Source organism: Agelaius phoeniceus, chromosome 24 (assembly GCF_051311805.1).
Source record: "Agelaius phoeniceus isolate bAgePho1 chromosome 24, bAgePho1.hap1, whole genome shotgun sequence".
NCBI lineage: Eukaryota > Metazoa > Chordata > Aves > Passeriformes > Icteridae > Agelaius > Agelaius phoeniceus.
In genome coordinates this window covers 5,565,930-5,584,389 of record NC_135288.1, presented here as the reverse complement: position 1 = coordinate 5,584,389, position 18,460 = coordinate 5,565,930, and the positions used below count along the sequence as shown (strand labels likewise).

Below are 18,460 nucleotides of genomic sequence, written 5' to 3'. Positions count from 1 at the left end.
TGAAATGAAGGGAACTGGGAGGATGAAATGAAAATTGGGAGGATGAAATGAAGGAACTGGGAGGATGAAATGAAGGAACTGGGAGGATGAAATGAAGGAACTGGGAGGATGAAAGGAAGGAACTGGGAGGATGAAGTGCCCTCAGTGGCTCTGAGTAACATCCCAGCCTCCCCACCCCAGCTCAGTCCATCCGTCCCCTGTCCCTCAGTGCTCCTGCAGCCTCTGGGAATTTCCTGCTGCTTTTCCCAGGAATCCCTGCCTGGGAGCAGAGGGGGGAGCTCGGTGCTGTTGGGAATTTCTCCTGCTGGGGTTCCCCAGCCAGCTCAGATCAGTGTGGCCCTGCTGGGGTCAGAGCCTGCCCCACCCCAGGAGCCCCTGGAATGCAGAGGAGACGTGGAAAGGCTCAGCCCCTCGGATTCTGTGCTCCCCTGACAGATCCAAGTGGAAACACAGGCCCTGCCAAAGCTGTTTCATTCCCAGATTTCTTTGGAAAAAACCAGGATTTTCAGCACAGCGCAGCAGGGGAGCTGTGCTGGTGGGCTGGTGACACCCTCTGAAGGACTTGCAGCCAAAATAATATGGATTTCCTGGAAGCACATCCCCTCAGAGGGAGAGACCATGGATTTTGGAGGTATCCAAGGCAACAGCCCAGATGCTGATCCCAGCTCTGCTGCTGCCTTCAGTGGGGGGATGCAGAGCTCTGGGTTTCACTGCTGAGGTCACCGTTCCTTCAGGAGGGGAGGGATGGATCCCTGCACACCCAGGATGCCTGGGTGACCTCCAGCTTGAAGGCTCAGAATTCACATTTCCAGACCCATCACAGCCTCTCCAGGGAAGCCACCAACATCTGGGTTCATCCCATCTGACATCTGTGACTAAACCAAAAACTTTAAACCCTGATTCAGATAAGGGAGAGAGACAGAATTCACCTGCACAGGAGCTGCTGAGCTTCTGTCATCTCCTTTTACTGGAAATAAAAGCTTTTGGGACTGGGCTCCTAATTTGATTCTTTCTTTAGAAAATTAATTAGAAAATTAATTAGAAAATTAAATTCCTTTTAAAATAAAATTAAAAAAATTAAATTTAATTTAATGAAAAATTAAAAATTGAAAATGAAAAATTAAATTAAATTCCTTTTCTCTTCTTCAGTAGAATTGATGGTGCTGAAACACTGCAGAAAAGATGAAATCCACTTTCAGGCTGAGATGGTTTTTTGTTATGAGACGGTTGTACCTGAAAGTTGGAAGAAGTGAACAAACAAAATATTACTGAGGACATTTAAAAGTGAAAATCAACGTGGTCAAAGATCCCAGCAGTGAACAGAATTAACTCAGCCCTAACTCCCAGTGCCAGACCCCCAAAAGAAGAAAGAAGGAAGAAGAAGGAGAAGGAGGAAGAGAAAGGGAGAAGAAGGAAGAAGAAGAAGAAGGAAGAAGAATAAGAAGGAGGAAGAAGAAGGAAGAAAAAGGAAGAAAAAGGAGGAAGAAGGAGGAAGAAGAAGATGGAAAAAGAAGGAGGAAGAAGGAGCTCAGGACAACACCCTATGCCCTCCATCTTGTTCCCATCTACAACAGAATTCTAAAAATACTAAAACCTATAAACATGGGATACTAAAACCTATATACATGGGATACTAAAAATACTAAAACCTATAAATTTGGGATCTCCAGTCTCACCATCACAGTAATTTACCAGCAGTTCCATCAGCCTGACCCCCTCCTGAGGGTTTTAATCCCAGTTTGTGTTTACCAGGAGGTGCCAGGAGCAGCTGAATGTGTGCGAGGTTGTTCCTTCAGAAGCCTCAGAAGTGTTTAAATCCAACAATAATCCATGAAATTACATCAGGATGAATGAAAAAAAAATTTTTTTTCTCCTCTCATGTCCCGAGGAATTCCCCAGCTCCAGATCCATTCCAACTGGCACCATCCTGCACTTGAGCTCCAGGGTCAGTGGAGTCTGTGATGGTTCCAATTTTTCTGCTGAGGGATTACGTGAAATCCAAATAATTCTTTCCACAGGGGATTTCAGAGCCACTCTGGTTTCAAACATTCCCATCCAGGATGAGGAGATTTTTCTTGGGTGTCTGTCCCTCCCTTGGTGATGACATTTATCTTATCGAGGCGTAAATCCATTCCATTAATGGCATTCCTAAATTCCATTCCATTAATTTCATTCCTAATCATTCAGTTCCTAAAGGAAGCTGATGGAACAGCCCGTGGTAAATCCAATCTCTGTAATTTTGGCTGAATGCCCTTGGATTACTAATTCCACATAAATTCCACTGAAACTCCCCGTTTCAGTGACTGAAACGCTTCTGCTGAGGTAAAAACTCACCTGGAGGAGCTGTCAGGCACTGCTGGACGTGGCTCACATTTGAGGGGTGAATTGCAGCTGATTACAAAGAGTTTGGGTCAAATGTCCGCTCTCAAAAATTGGGATTTTCTGTTCCACTAGCACAGCCTGCTTCGGGGATTGTTTTTGGCAGTGGGGTTTAGGGCAGGAAAATAGGAAATGAAGTGGAAAAATGTGAAGACTACAGCAAACAAGAAAATCCTGGAAGGAGCACACTCTGGAGATCCACCCTGGCCACTAATAATGTGGAAAGATTTCATTAGAGAGAAGAGGAGAGGAAAGGAAGTGCAAGGAGGAGCATGGGATAAAAAATCTGCATCAAACCCCGCACTTCTTGTCACGAATCGTGGAATTAAAGATTCACCAAATCATTTAAAGCTGGAAAAGCTCTCCAAGTCCAACCTTTGGCCAGTCCCCAGCCCAGAGCACTGAGTGTCACATCCAGGAATTCCTGGGACACCTCCAGGGATGGGCGCTCCAAACCTCCCTGGGCAGCCCCTGCCAAGGCCTGAGCCCCCTTTCCATGGGGAAATTCCTGCTGGAGGTGGCCCATGGGGTCTGAAAATGGGGCTGGAAGTGCCCAGGGGAGATGCTCCAAACCCAAACCAGGTCAGGGGCAGCTCCCCTGCACCACAGCCTGGAAATAAAGAAAATTAAGTTTGTTAAGGACACTGTGGTTACCTAAAAAAGGATTTTTTTTATTTTTTTTTTCTGGTGGAAAATCCCGTTCTGCCCTCTGCTGAGGAGCACCTTGCAGGGGTGCAGCCCCCAGAATAAGGAGCTTTGTTTAAGAGAGTTTCATCTTCAATTCTTCCCTCTCTTCTTCTGCCCCTTCCCAGCCCACAGCTCCCCGTGGCCTCTCAGTGAAGGAGCCAACCCCAAAATCCCTCTGTGCAGGGTGAGCCTGATTACAAATACATGGAAAATAGAAAATCTAAAATGCCTCAGGATTTTAGGTTTTCTATTTTCCATGTATTTGTAATCCTGCAGTTCTTTAGTCTAGAGCTCTAAACTCCATGTGCAGTGGGAGCTGCTGCTTCCCCATTTTGGGCAGACACAACAATTCCTCTCCAGGCCTGGCAATCAAGGACACCTCACTGCCTCAGGACCCAAAAAAGTAAATAAAAATGAGTTTGGGGGCAGCAAATTTGGGGTAAATTCCTTCATTACCTGAAGCTGCAATTGGAAGATTGAACCCAAATGTGCAAATGGACGAAACTTATAAAAATATAAAAATCTGTGACTTGTGGTCCATTTTGGGGGGGGGGGGGCTCTGTCTGCCCTAAATGTACCTGAAGGCCCTTCAATAAATATAACAAATACACTTTTTATTCTCTCCAATTTGTCTGGCCTCTGTTTTTAGGTAGCCCCAAAAGGCATCAGCTGAGCCCCAGGTGAGCTCCCAGCACAGCAATTTAAAACCCCTGGGGTTTTTCCCAAAAGTTTTTGCACCATTATGTCACATCCTATACATCAGAATTTGCTGGGAAAGGCTTGGTTTTGTTGTTTTGGGTTTTGTTTTTTTTTTTTTTAATTTCTTTTCAGTGTTCCTGCTCTCTCCTGGAAATACAAACCCCAGCAAGTTGAATGACCTGAGGGTTTGTTTATTTATTTCCAGGGTAGGTAGGAGGAAGTTCAGCCTTTGTGCTCGCAGAACATTCTGAGCATTGGAAACGTAATGAGCATTAATGAGTATGAAATAAAGACCCTTTGGGATCCATAACTGTTAACTCAGCTGTCCCAGAGCCCCCAGAGCTGCCACAAATCCCTTTCCCAATTCCTCACAAGCGCACAGAGGAGGAGGAGGAGCCGTGATTTGAGCGAGCCAGGATGAGCTTTTGGGATCATTGGCAGCTCAGCTAAAATCCATTTATTGTCTGCCTTTAGTCCCAGTGAGCTGTTCCAGCATGTGGGGTTTTGTCTCTCTGCTGTGGAGTAAATCTCAGTTTCTCAGGACACGCGGCGGGGACCTCTCCAGTCAGTCAGGGACTGGAAGAATCATGGAATTGTGGAATGGTTTGGGTGGGAAAGGAGCTTAAAACCCCCTCATTCCACCCCCCTGCTGTGGGCAGGGACAGCTTTCACTCTCCCGGGTCTCTCAGGCAGAATTTTTCTCTCCTGACAAATCCGTGGAGAAATTCCCTGCATGGACAAAGGAGCAACAGCCACGGGTGATGCTGCCCTGGACAGTGAGGGGATTTTTTTTTTTCTTGATATTTTCTTTGATATTTTTCTTGATCTTTTTCTTTTTCTTGAACTTTTCAGGGGAAGTTTTCTGCCTGTGGACTCCTCTCTGAGCTGGGGGCTCCCCATCCTCTCTGAGATCTTGAGGTGGTTTGGGGTGCAGGAAGAGGAGAGGAAGAGGAAGAAGAAGAAGAAGAAGAAGAAGAAGAAGAAGAAAAAGGAAGAAGAAGGAGGAGGAAGAAGGAAGAATAGAAAAAAGGAGGAGGAGGAAGAAGAAGAAGAAGAAGAAGAAGAAGAAGAGGAAGAACAAGAAGAACAAGAACGAGAACAAGAACAAGAACAAGAACAAGGAAGGAGGAAGGAAGAAGAAGGAGGAAGAAGGAGCTCAGGACAACACCCTATGCCCTCCATCTTGCTCCCATCTACAACAAAATTCTAAAAATACTAAAACCTATAAATATGGGATACTAAAAATACTAAAACCTATACATTTGGGATACTAACTATCCCAAAACCTAAATTTCTCACCCAAGCGACATCCTACACTGCTCTCTCTAATCTATTTCACACTTTTGTGTCTTCCAGTCCATCCTGAATGAATTCCTGGAAATTCCTGGTCAGGACCCCTCGGGGCAGGCACACAGAAATATTCCCTGTGCCCTGGGTTCCCACAACAGAAAAACTGAATCATTTCAAACTGTGCGTGCAACAAAATTCGGAATTTCTGCTTGACGGCCACAGGCACCAACCTGGGAGCTTTTTATGGTGCTGGAGGAGAAATGGCACCTGAGCAAGGTCCTGGAGAACAGGGTGGAGGAAAACTGGGTGAGAAGCATCAGGAATTGTCCTTTCTGGAGAAGCCAGCAGTGTTTGAGCTGCACATTCCTCTGCTCCTGCTAAAGAAACACCCAGCTGCTCTGGGCCTGCATTTATTGCTTAATTCATTCATGCTGCTCGCTGGAAACACCATCCTTAAAGTCCTTCTGGGGCAGAGTTTGCTTTAAAGAAAACCCTCCATGGAAAAGGCTTTCCTTTAAATTTAGCACAAAAGAAAAGCCCAACCAGTTTTATTTATAGATCAGGGCATGAGAGATTTTCAGTGTTCGAGCCAGTGCTCTATCTCTGTTTCTCCCATAAAAACATGTTTAGCATTTTTCTCATCCTACCAGAATAAAATTATTTTATTGAGATTTTTTTTTCCCCCCCTTGCTAAAATGCAGCCACTTGAATGAATGACAAAAAAAAATACTGGATTTATCCACTGGATAATTTAGTGAGTTGTGATTCTGTTCTTGGGTGACGTGAGCTGGGTTTTGGTTATTCTTCAATAGATCATCTCTTACTTCTGTGGCTTTGGGACAGTTTATAAACCTAAGGTTGTATTTCCCAGAGATCTGTACCAGATGTATGATAAATTTGGGAGTTTTATTTTTTTTTTCTTTTTTTTTTTTTATTATTTTATATATTTATTTTTTTTAATGCTAGATTTTATTACCATAGAAGCATCCAGAAGTTCCTTGTGGAATGTCTGCTTGGAGGAGCAGTGAGAAAATGGCTAAATGGAGAAATGGCCAGAATTGGGGCCTTTCCAACAACCTGAGTGATAAAAATCAACAATTTCATATCAGTTTGTGTTTAACGGGAGGGCAAAATATTAAATTTGTTCGTTTGGTGGATGACAATGCTGCCAACACATCTTGATTTCTATTAATTCATAGTAAAATGCAGAATTTGGGGTGTCTTTCTTTGAAGTGATGTTTTTCCCTTTCCTGGTGGAGGTGGTGGTGATAACCAGGTCCATCCATTAAAAAATTCAAGGGTAAGGTGGTTATTGGACAGTGCTGCAGCTCTTAACTGGTTAAAAATTAATCTGGGGACAGTGGCAGCTTATTCCCTTGCTGAAAATTTGAATTTTTTCCATTTTACTGTTTCCCAGTCGTTCTTTAACCCTTGCTGTGCCCTCCCAGCCCATTTTTAGTGCCTGGCACACTTCAGAATTAAAGGTTTCACTGCCTGGATGGTTCCCTCTGCTGAGCTTTGTGACAAAATCACTGATTATGACTCAACTTCCCTTCCAAACATCTCTGTTATCTGTAACTGATAACAAAGTTATCAAATCTACATTCTGGGCAGCTTAAGAGAGGAATTAAAGTTTTTAGTGATAATTTTATAGAAAATATGTTCCCATATGAAGCAGTGCTGTCACTTAAAATCCCCCAGAGCATCTGGAGGTGTCCAAGGTGAGGGTTTGGAGCCACCTGGGGTGGTGGGAGGTGTCCTGGCCATGGCAGGGCTGGGATGGAGTTGGGATTTAAGGTCCCTTCCAAGCCAAACCAGTGTGGGGCTCTGTGGATGGGCAGGTGCTGAGTGCTCCTCTTATTTGAGCCATTTGTTGAGGAATCTATTGTGGAATTATTTTCGGAATTGTTGAGGAATTTCTTGTGGGTTTATGGGATGAGGAGGCCAGAGATTGGTGTGGGAAATCTGGGGTGGGGCTGGGCAGGAAAATGGGTGGGAAATGGGGAATGTGGGGGTGTGGGGGCGTTCACAGGACAAGGGAAGAGATGGGAACCTTGACTCCATGTTTCAGGAGGCTGATTTATTATTTTATGATATGTATTAGATTGAAAGAAAATGATAGATTAAAACTATGCTAAAAAAATAGAAGAAAGGATTTTATCAGAAGGAAGGAAAGGAAAAGGGAAAGGAAAAGGGGAAAGGGAAAGGAAAAGGGGAAAGGAAAGGAAAGGAAAGGAAAGGAAAGGAAAGGAAAGGAAAGGAAAGGAAAGGAAAGGAAAGGAAAGGAAAGGAAAGGAAAGGAAAGGAAAGGAAAGGAAAGGAGAAAGGAAAAAGGAAAAAGATAATAAAATCTTGTGACTGACCAGAGAGTCCGACCCAGCTGGGCTGTGATTGGCCATTAATTAAAAACAACCACACGAGACCAATCACAGATTCACCTGTTGCATTCCACAGCAGCAGATAATCATTGTTTTTCTTTTCCTCTGAGGCTTCTCAGGAGGAAAAATCCCAAAAGGATTTTTCATAAAATCTGTGACATGGGGGGCACTGAGGGCACCCCTGGAACAGGGAGACAGCAGTGACAGCCCCTGTGCTGAGGGTGTGACTGCCAGGGGGGCTCCAGGTCACACAGAGAAGTTCCCTGAGGGTGTTTAAGCCACTGTATGGATGATCTCGCTCCATTATTTCTCACAGAGCTTCTCAGTTCACTCTATTTAACTTTATAATTCAGAGAAATGAAACCATTTCCCCATCTCGTCCCTACCAAGGGAGAAGAACCACAGCTGAGTGGCAGTGAAACAGCTCCTGATGTGTGTCAGGGCACTGGAAGGAGCAAAATGAGAACAGGAGGAGGTCTGGGGGTGAGTTTGTGCCTGCCTGGCCTCTCTCTCTGCTGTTTTTGGGCTTTTTTTTTTGCTGTTTTTGCAGGAGCTCTGCCCAAGCATCCTGCACAGCTTTGTTGCTGCAGGGAGGATAAAAACCACCTGCTTACACCTGTGATGTGTTTTACTCCTGTATTCTTCCACCAGGGAGGCTGGAAGTTGCTTTTCCAGCAGCAGAGTGGCCAACTTGGGCACAGAAAATGGATTTAAAAGGATTTTGAAGGGAAGGCCTGATACAACAAGTTTCTTATCAAATTGCCTTCAAGTTTGTAGCTTGCTGCGCTGCTTTTTTATAAATCCCTTCATCCTTCATTCAGAAGCTTCATTTTCTTGGAAATGACAAGATTCCAGCACGGTTTGGGTTGGAAGGGTCCTTAAAGCTCATCCCAAGGGGCAGGGACACCTTCCACCATTCCAGGCTGCTCAGAGCTCCATCCAGCCTGGCCTTGGGGATGGAGCATCCCCAGCCTGAGCCTGATGAATAATTCTGAGCCAGGATTATTGTTTGGCTCAGGTGTCAGTGCAATGTTTTGTTTTAATGCCACTTCTCACACAGGATGCAAAGCAATGATTTCAGGGCTTCTGACAGGGAATAGAGTGTTTGGTGCTTTCCCAACTGGGCCATTCCTTGCCCAAAATTCTGCTCTCTGCTGTGTTTTAGCACAGATCTTCCCAGGAATAAGCCAGTGGAACATGAGTCACTGCAGGAGCCAGGGCCTGGGCGAGGTGGGCTCCTGGCTTATAAATGGCACAATTGTAGATACAGGAGTGCAAGGGCTGCTCTGCTTGGAAAGCTGGCTGGAAAATAGCACTCATGAGGTAGGCAGGCATTTCTGTCCACAGGAACCATTGGCTATTTTGTATATATTTGCATTTCATTTTCTAACCACACTTCTGGAGCTTGGTTTTTTTAACTATTCACTGATGAGCTTATCACGGGCTGCGCCTCACAGCAAAATTCTGGCATCCACAAGCTCTCATTCGGATGATTTCTGGGCTAAAAAGCCACCAGCAAGGTGGAGAAGCCTGATGAGCTCCCTGCTAGATGTTCCAAGTGTTATTTTTGTGTTAGTGAAGAATGGGGAGGGGTCTGTGTGAAACTTGGGGTGTCCGAAGCAAAGAGCAGAATTCTGACAGTGTTTGCCCATTGCTGTTTGAGTAGGTTGTTCTTCCACCTGTAAACAAAAAAAAAGCCACAATAAATGTGCATTTGTGAGTGGAGAAAGGTTTCTCTCTCCATTCTTCCTTCTGCTCATTCCTGGGGGCTGAGCAGAGTCCCCCCTGCCCTGGGAGAAGGGAGTGGGGAGGAAATTTCGCAAGAATTTTCACCTCTCCTGCGCAAATAAACCCAAAACCTTGCAGGGTTCAACACCGAAATTGTGGGGAGAGGAGAAGCAGGGTTTAGCAGCCAGGACAGATGGATGGATCCCTGGGATGTGCAAATTTTGTCTTTCACCTTCCCCCGAGCTCTGAGCTGCCCTGTCCTGCCATGGGTGCTGCCGGTGTGTGAGAGGCTCTTCAGCACAGCAGAGTCTATCTCCCAAAGCATTATTATTATTTTCCGGGGGATTAAAAGCCGTTTTTAAAAGAATTCCCAGCTCGTTTTCTCAGCCATAACCACGCTGAAGAGGCTCTCAGTGGGACGGCAGTGCTCGAAGAGGGGGACACGAGGTGATCCCGAGGCATTTCTGGTGTAATTCTCTCAGCTTGGCCGGCTCTGCCCGAGGAATGAAGTTGACTCATTCTTCCTGGACGCGATCCACCTCTCATGGAAATCGATGGAATTCTTTCTGCTGCCTTTTTAACACATGTTCTTACAGTTACTTTCCCCTCGTTTGTAAATCTACATGAACTCTTGCTTCCCTGCGGTTAAAAATATGATTTCTTTTTCGCTGCCGATGGACCCAGTCACTCCGAGAGAGCCCCGTAAATACTTCCCCATCTCCGCTGATGATCCGCAGAGCCGAGCACAGCGGCTCTTTGTGCTCTCTGCCCTTACACCGTTGCGCTGATTCCGCCCTTCAGGTCAGCGGGGAGAGCCAGGGGGGTCCCCCAGCATCGGGGGGTCCCGGGGGGCCGGGTTGGTCCCGCATCCCGCCCGTGCCCGCCGCGTTCCCCCGGGACGAGCGAGGGATGACGGCGACATCACCTCACACCCCATCAGGGTTTGGTTTTTTTTGCTTTCCCCCCCCCTGGCCCGTGAGTTATGCTCTGAACCGGCTTTTTTTTTAAGATTTTTTTTTTTTTTTTTTTTTTTTTAAGGAGCTGCTTTGTATTAAATGAATAAAATATGTTCGTGTCCCGTCGGGGTCCCTGTTCGCTTCCATTCCGCCCCTTTATAAAAAAGGAGTTAATCAGGAATGAGTTGCCACTGGCTTTTTGCAGTTTATCGCGTTCCCCAAAGGAGTTTTACATCCTCAGCCCATTGGATCATCATCTTTTAATCCTAAAAAGAAAACTCGCTGTATGGGGTGTCTGAACGCAGAGATCCCGGCGCCTTGTAAACAGGTTTTTGGTTTGTGGTTTTTTCTTTTTCCCCCAAACCCAATAAGAATTTAGGTTTGCGTTTATTTTCTGCTCTCACAGATGCTTCTGGTATCAAAATCTCGCCGCTTTCATTTGTTCAGCTGTAGAAGAACAGCGTCCGTCCAGCCCCGAGAATGTTTTCAGGTGTTCTGGGAACAGATAAATGTTTCCGATTTTAGAACGCTGTTGGTGTTTAAAGAAAAAGGAACATTCGGAGAAGGGTTTGAGTCTTTTTCCTGTTTGTTAGGGGGGGGAAAAAGAAAAAAGTGTTCTTAATTATGACTTGCGGGGTTGGGGGGGGATGCTTGGAAAGCTCCTCCAGAAAAGTAATTCTAAACAGTAAAGAAGGAGGGGGGAAAAAAGGAGGAAAAATGCTCTATGATGTTTTATTTTAATAATCCTTTGCAGGCATGTGAGCCGTGGTCTGAGGGAGAAAAAAAAAACAAAATAAAGAAGTTTCAGGAAAAAGGCACGAACAATACCGCCTTTAAACCCAAATCTGCAAACTTCTGAGAATATGCCCTGGTATTGAATACACCGGATTTCTCTCCCGAGCGAAGGGGAAGGTTTTGTTCGTTTGGACAGTCTTTGAATACTGTTCTAAAACTTCTTTCAAGTGAGAACTGAAGAGAGAAATGTTAAGTTCTGGGAGGAGACAATAAGTTAGCATCTTTGAGCGGGGTCCCTTGCATGCAAATCAGCCTTTTGGCAATTTGGGGAAGTTTAATTGGAAGGTGGAAGCGTGCAAAGATAAGAAAGCGACATCGGCAGGAGCTCGCTGGGGCTCCAGGGGGACCCCGGGCCCCGCTCCTCACCTTGCCCGGGGACCCCAGCGCAGCCCCCGGCCCGCCCCGTCGGGCATCGCCCCTCTCCCCCCTCTCCCCGAGGTGTCTCGGAAATCAATCCCTGCCTCTGAAGTTTCTGTAATTTTCACCTCATGAATTTTTGTCGCCCCTTTTTTCCCCCCCCCCACCCCACCCCTTCCTTTCCCCCGCCCCTGGGGCTCTGGGGCAGGCCCGGACGGCGCGGCCGCGGCTCTGGGCTGTGCTCAGCCCCTTCCTCGGGATCGCTGCTCGGGCTCCTCATTTCCCAACGCCGGAAAAGGTCTTGAACTCAATTAATAGCTAATAATTAGCCAGCCGGCCCCGCCGCAGCCGTCCTTAGAGGGGGCAGCGCAAGTGAACGAGGCGCGGACCCTGCGGGGACACCCGGGCGCCTCCTTGGGTGTCCCCTTGGGGAATTTCGCTGCGTTTTAGGGGCTGAGCTGCGGTGCCGCACCCCCAGGGGCAGAGGAAGGAGGGGACACTGAGGGGACACCCCCCGAGGGCTCCATCGGGGTCCGCAGGGCTTGGGGGCACCCCCAGAGCGGGCGCTGCTCCGCGGGGACGAGCGCAGGAAGCTCCAAATGTGGGAGCAAATGGAGATTTGGGGTTCAAATCGCCACCCCCACAATATTTAATCAACGCAAATCCCCCTCCCTTGGCCGGAGCCCTGCGGGGTTGCGGGCCTGGCTCGGGGCTGATCAGGACCAGGGGGTGCCCCGGGCAGGGGAACCCCAAATCCGGGGAGGGGAACGCGCCCCGGCCCCGCCAGCGGCTGCATCTCCCTGCCAGCCTCAAATCGGGGGCAGTTCTGCCAGTTCCGAGGGAAAAGGCGGCTCAGGTCGTTGTAGTGGCTTCAGAATTGGGCGTTTGGGCTGAAAAATGCTTGATGGAAAATTGCCCCAGCGGTACCTGTCGGCCAGGGCCACTCGCCGCTCCCCAAAATGCCTCGGGGGAAAGGAGAGACCACAGCCCTGACAGACCGGGGGTTTGGGCTCTACCCGTGGCAAAACTCTGCTGAATTACAGCGCACATCGTTTCCATTCTGCTTTCATTTGGCAAGCAATCTCCGGGCAAAAATATTTTGATCAAACGTCGAAAAAAAATTGCTATAAAAGTCCTTAATTTCCCTTCATTCCCAGAGACCGTCACGATTAAAATTGTGTTTACATCCTCAAAACTGTCTGTTCATGGGAGACAACACTGCTCGATGTCTGACGATTGTAATTATAATCATGTTCAAGTTAGATATTCAAATGTAAATGGTGCTTTTCTTTTTCTTTTCCCCCCTTTTTTTTTTTTTTTTTTTTTTTTTTTTTACGACTTCTTATTTTAGGACGTGAATTTTTTACCTTCGCCGGGACCAGCAAGGAGCAGCCTCGCGCGGCGGAGTGTAACGAATTCGGAGGAATTCTTAGAGCTGAACATGTTTTTTGAAAAATCTGAAATGGCAATTGACACGGTGTTTTTTCATGGCCAGAGGAGCCAGTGTTTTCTTCTAGAAATAACAATAAAAAAAAAAAATAGTCTGATCGCCTCATTTTGATGCACAGACGGGTTTCAGTGCAGCTGGAATATCAGGGAAGAGGTGCAGGACAGTGGATGCAGGCACAGGTTATGCTGCAGTATTAATCTTCCCCTCTGTATTTCATCGCTGAGGGGACCAACAAGACCGACTTAATTTCATTTTTTTTTTTTCCCCTCCCTGTACAAAACGCATCCATTTCTCCCTTTCTCACTGGCGCTTGTTCCGCCGCTTCTCAAAGGTTTTCGGGTAAAAAAAAAAAAAAAAAAAATTAATTTAAACCAATGAGAGTGTAAATAGGTCACTTCAGGAAAGGCTCTGGCGGGTGCAGGATGTGACACCCGCCCTGAGCTCCATCACCTGAGCCACCCCTGAGGCTCCGGGTGGCCCCGACACGGGGGGGAGGACCCGGCTTGGTGCCTCGCCACCTCCTCGGAGCGGGGAGGGGGCGCATCCACCTTTGCAGAGTTTAATTTTTGTTATTTTTATGGGGGTTTTTTTTGCCTCTCCCAGAGCCGCCGCTGGCAAGGCGAGCTGTCCCCGCCGCCTGGCCCGGGATGCTCGGCGGGGGCTCCCCGCCTTGTCCCCGTTGTCCCCGGGGCTCCCGGCTGTCCTTAACCGCCCCCTTGTGCCGGCTGCTCGCAGGGACCGGGGCTCGGGAGGTGTCGGAATGGCTCGGCAGGAGGGATGCGAGCAGCGGCGTGGGTGCGAGGCAGCAGCTCCGCGTCCCGCCCTGGGTGCGCTCCCGCCGCTCATTAGCGGCAGATTAGCGGGGAAAATCCCCAGGGAAGCGTGTGACATTCTCAGCGCCTTGATCCGCCACCCCTGCGGAGCGCAGCCCCGTCCTGTGCCACCGGGTTCTTGCGCAGTTCGAAATATGAATTCCCGGTTGAATGCCGCGCGCAGGAACAAGGAGTGATTGATGCGAAAATCCTCCCAGGGAAGAAGGGGTGACTCGGGGCGTGCGGCAGCGCCCGGGCGAGCTGGACGGGCTCGAGCGTTTTAATCTTCTTTACTGCTTGAAAACGCTTGTGCGAAACAGCTCGCAGAGCCCCCCGCGCCTCCTGCCGTGCCCCCGTGGGTGCCCACCCGAGCCCGGGGTCCCACGCGGGGAGCGGGGCCGGGCGAAGTTGCCACGCAGCGCTTCACCCTGGAGCGTGGTGAATTCCCAACCCCGCCCTGTAGAACACCTGGGAACACCTGGGCTGTCCTGGAGGTGCCAAGGAACCCACCCGTAAATCCCTGCCGCTCCAGCGCCCCCTCCCCAGAGCTGCGGGGACCCTCCCCGCCCCACGCCGCGCTGAAATCTCTGTTAGAGACCAGGGTGGAGGCGCAAAAAGGGGCGAGCACGGGGGGGATCAACCCCAAGCAGGCTCATTTCGGGACCGCCCGCTCCCCTGTGCCCCCAGACCCCCCAGACGCCCCTCGGCCCGGCCATGCAGCCCCGCGGGTCCCCTGGCAGCGTGTGCCGCACAGAGGATCTTGGCCGCTTCTTTCCCTGCAGGAGATGGTTATTAACTCTCGGTAGAAAATCGGCCGCCTCCGCTGGAGTGGTTTTCCCCTCCAGCCGTCCCCAGGGTGGCCGTGGGCAGAGTTCCTGGGGAAGCGGCGGAGCACGGAGCGGCTCCAGGCCGGGCAGGGCCCGGGCTCCCTGCGCCTTGGCAGCCGCCCTGCTTGACCCGGCAGCACCCAGAACCTTCCGGGCGCTTCTCCCTTCCTCCTGCACGGGCGTTTAGTTTGTGGTTCCCCGTGGAAGAGCCACGCACTCAAACAGGTGCAGGCTGGAGAAGCCGGTGCCCACCGCGGGATGCTCGCCCGCCGGGACTCGGGGGGCGCTTCGGGGATCCCGGGGGGGCTGCGAGGCTCTCCCTGCCCGGCCGCGCACCTCCTTGGGGAGCCCCAGGACTCCTCTCCTTCCACGGGGCGGGGGGCTCAGAACCGGCCCCGTGGAGCCCCGGTGGGAGCAGGAGCGCGTCCTGGACGCGCTGAGCCCCGAGCGCCCGGGCCGTGCCCTCGGCAGCAGCCCCGAGCCGCTGGGGCTGGCAGCGAGCGGGGCAAAGCCGGCCCGTTCCCGGGGGCAGAACCGCTGCGGGAAGGGATCCCACTCGTGTCGGGGATGGCAGCGTGTCCTTCCCCACACGCACCGCAGCCCACGGCCAGCACACTCCTGCACCGGCCCTTCCAAATTCGTTCTCTCTCTCTTTTTTTTTTTTTTCCCCACCTTTTTCACCCTTTTATAATTTATTTTAGGGGAGGGGGGTTTCTCCCCTTTTCCCCCCTTTCCTGGGCAGGCAAAGCGCCGCATCCCGGCCTTGCCGCCCCTCTCAGTGCCCGCCGGAGGCTGCGGGAGCTCCGCTCCCCGCTCCAGCCCGGCCGCTGCCGCCTCGGCCCGGCAGGAACGCGGCCGGAGCCGGGGAAGCCGCACGGGCAGAGCCGGGGAGCCGAGGACAAGCGGGGCAGCCCCAGCACGGCGCCTTTCGATCGCCTCTCGCTGGCTTCGTTTGCAGAAGCATCCCCCAAACCGTGGTACCCCCTGAGCCACCCAAACCGTGCACCCTCCCCAAAAGCGTTTTGCCTCTCCCCGAATATCCCCGAGAGCGGCTCCGCTGGAGCGGGGCTGTTCCCCACAGGAGCTGATTCCTGGGGGAGTCTGGGTGATGGAGATGGGGGGGATTTGGCCAGAAAACAAAAGCCGGGGTCGTGCGGGGCTGGGGCTGCGGGGGGGCACGGCCGCGGTGCCCGCCCGGTGCTCCGAGCCCTCCGTGCCCTGCGTTCCCCGGCGAGCGGGGCATCCTCCCCTGGCCGGCCGCGGCTCTACCCGGTTTTCTGCAAGAACAGCGAGAAATAACCCAGCACGACGTTTTCAAAGCGAAACCCGCCCGTCCCGGGAGCGGCTCGGTGTGGGGGACGCGGGGACAGCGAGAGTCCGGGATGGCTGGAAGAAATATTTCAATGAGTTGGGAACACTCGAGCTCCTGTTTCACCGGTGAGGCTGGGAAGAGCTTGTTTTTCCAACCTCGGGGTGCCCGGCGCGCCGTGGAACGGCGTCCTCGAGGCAGGAATTCACAGGCACCGCTTCGGCATTTTAGGCGACACGTGGCTCCGGGTTCCCTTCAAACGGATTTATTTTATTTGGCCTCCCGCTCCCCCCCCCACCCTTCCCTCGAACGCCGGCTCCTCGGTAGCATCTGAAAGGCCTCTGCTCCCATTTGCAATTAAAGAGTTTATTGAGGAGGGGAAAACCGGTAATTAGCAGGAATATTCCCCCCCTTCCCCAGTTCCACCTGCAGGGCAGGAGTGCAGCTGGCGGAATGGCTTCCAGCAGGGACCTGACGCACCCACACAAGTTTTGCTTTGTTTTTTTGCTTTTTTTTTTGGGTTTTTTTTTTGCGGTGCCCTTCGGTGCGAGGGCTCCCCGGGATGGGTGCGCACCTCCAGCGCGGAGCGCCGCGCTGCCCTCACCCCATTATTTTACGGAATGTTTCAAGGCGACGCGCGTTTTCTCCCTCTCTCCATATTAATCTCATTAAATCCTACCTTTCAACCTTCTTCCGTGACCATCTGACCTGGCCACTTGAATTAAAATAGTGCTTTCTCCGCAGTCAAAGCCAGCACATCAATCACCGGCTATTTACACTTCGCTCCTCTCTTCAAAGCGCCTCTGGCCCAGCGCTCGCTACCTCCGCTCGGAGGGGGCCCGGCCAGGTCCTGGGGGGCTCCGGGGGTGTCTGTCCTTGCTCTCCCCCCTTTCCTCGGGTGTCTGGCGGCTTCCCCCGTCCCTGGGGAGCGCTGCCCCAGCGCGCTGCCTTCCACCTGAAAGGCAGAGCAGAGCGGCCGCCCTCGCTCCCTCCTTCCCTCCCCGACCCCTCCCGGCTGCCCGCGGGGTGCGGGGCCCGGGGCCCTCCCGCGACAAACCGGGGCTGAAATCCCCGCGAGCATCGGCGAACCCGAGCCGGGGATAAAGGAGCGAAGCTGCCGAAAGGCTGGAAAAATTCGGGTAGAAACGCGAGAAGTACCGACAAAACACAACAGCGCGAGTTCTGGTATTTTTAAAAGTTATTATTTTTAAAGAGTTAGGCAACCGCATCCCCCCCCCTCCCGCCCCTGAGCCGAAGGGGGAGAGGAAGGCGAAAGAAATAAAAGGGTAAAAAAAAAATAAAAAGGAAGAAAATAAAGACAGACACTGGTTGAAAAGTTACGTAAATAAACATTTTTCAGATTAAAAACAAAAGCATGTCCAAACTAGGAACGTTTACAAGATGACAACTACTAACAAACTTTCTCTACAGCATTGCTATTTAGTAGTAACAATAATAATAGAATAATAATAATAATAATCACCTCTTTATAGGATGGCACCTTGATCCTTAAATATTGTCCAGTGTGTAAGGTCAGTGTGCGGAGGGTTAGGAGCGGAGAGGGCTGATTTTTCTTAAAGGGGCAGATCAGGGAAGGCTGTGATGGTGCCGGCAGAGCGGAGGGGGCAGAGATAAGTGGTCTGAGGAAGAGGATAGGACAAAAAAAAAAAAAAAAAAAAAAAAAAAAAAAAAAAAGAAGGGAAAAAAAAAAAAAAAAGACCAAACCAGCCCGATGATGATGAATACATTGGAAAGTTTTTTTGGCCCTGGTGAGGGTGTCAGATTGAATGCTCTGTGCGCATGTGCGAAGGTGTCCAAACTGACAATGCTGGGGAGATGAAGATAGTGTGTAGCTGCTTCTGGGCTCAAGGAGGAGGAGAGGAATCCACACGCCGACACGATGAGATCCAAGGCGAGGGCGAGAAAACTGCCCAAAAGTAGGTCCTTTCTCTCCCTTCTTCCGCGTACCGGCGGCGGGGCCGGGGGCACGGAGCCGGGCCGGGGGCTGCGCGGGGCTGAGCCCCTCTCGCCCTCCCTCCCTCCCTCCCTCCCCGCGGCGGCCGCAGCCCCGCACCGCCCGCCCGCCCCTGGGCGCGGATCCCCCCGCGCTCCGCTCCGCGCTCCGCGCTCCGCGCTGCCCCGCGCTCCGCTCCGCGCTACCGCGGCGGGCGGGCGGTGCGGGGCCGGGGGAGAAAAGCGAAAGTTAGAGCTGGAAGTTGACGAAAGGGGATAGCGAGCAACTTTTTTTTTTTTTTTTTTTTTTTTTTTTTTTTTTTTTTTTTTTTTTTATTGAGTCGTTCCAAGTCTTGTGAAATAATATTCCCGGCTCCTGAAATAGTGGGCGCTAGAGGTCTGCGTTTGGCATCTGCCGGCGGGAGCCGAGAGACGGAGCGCTGGAGAGAGGGGGAGAGAGAGAGAGAGAGAGAGAGAGAGAGAGAGACAGGCAGGGGGGGAGTGGGAGAAACCCTTCTGGTCTCGGGAACAATTATCGAGGAGAGGGAAGGAAGAGAATTTGTAGCAAAAATGGATCCGCTCTCAGTGAGGGGCTTTGGAGTCACAGGTCCAGAGGGAAGATCCTGAAGGCAGCTCGGGTGTCCCAGCTGGGGGTTAAGAAGGTCTGGGGGAGGGGAGTGTGGGGGAGTGTCTTTAATTTTTAATTTTTTAAAATTTACTTGGGGGTGGAATTGCAGCTCGTAAGTCTCGCCGCGCAGCTTTTTCCCCCCCTCCGTCTTCCAGCGAACCTTCTCCCCGTTCGATCTTTCTTTCGAGTGGTTTTTAGCCTGGATTTTCCGA

General features: G+C 50.8%; 1 protein-coding gene and 1 long non-coding RNA gene across 2 annotated transcripts in view; one reads left to right on the top strand and one right to left on the bottom strand.

The window, feature by feature from the left end:
* Window positions 1–10,185: 10,185 nt before the first annotated feature.
* On the bottom strand, window positions 10,186–17,333 carry LOC143695667 (uncharacterized). Its single transcript, XR_013185103.1, has 3 exons — window positions 17,151–17,333; window positions 16,347–16,622; window positions 10,186–10,612 (listed from the first exon to the last, which is right to left on the bottom strand). It is a non-coding gene; the product is annotated as an uncharacterized LOC143695667 (long non-coding RNA).
* Window positions 17,334–17,429: 96 nt separating this feature from the next.
* Window positions 17,430–18,460, top strand: part of PRDM16 (PR/SET domain 16) — a 311,655-nt gene continuing 310,624 nt past the window's right edge. The window contains exon 1 of the mRNA XM_054647787.2: window positions 17,430–17,604. Within this exon, the coding sequence (XP_054503762.2) occupies window positions 17,568–17,604 (37 nt within the window). The 5' untranslated portion in view covers window positions 17,430–17,567. The remainder of the gene's footprint in view (window positions 17,605–18,460) is intronic.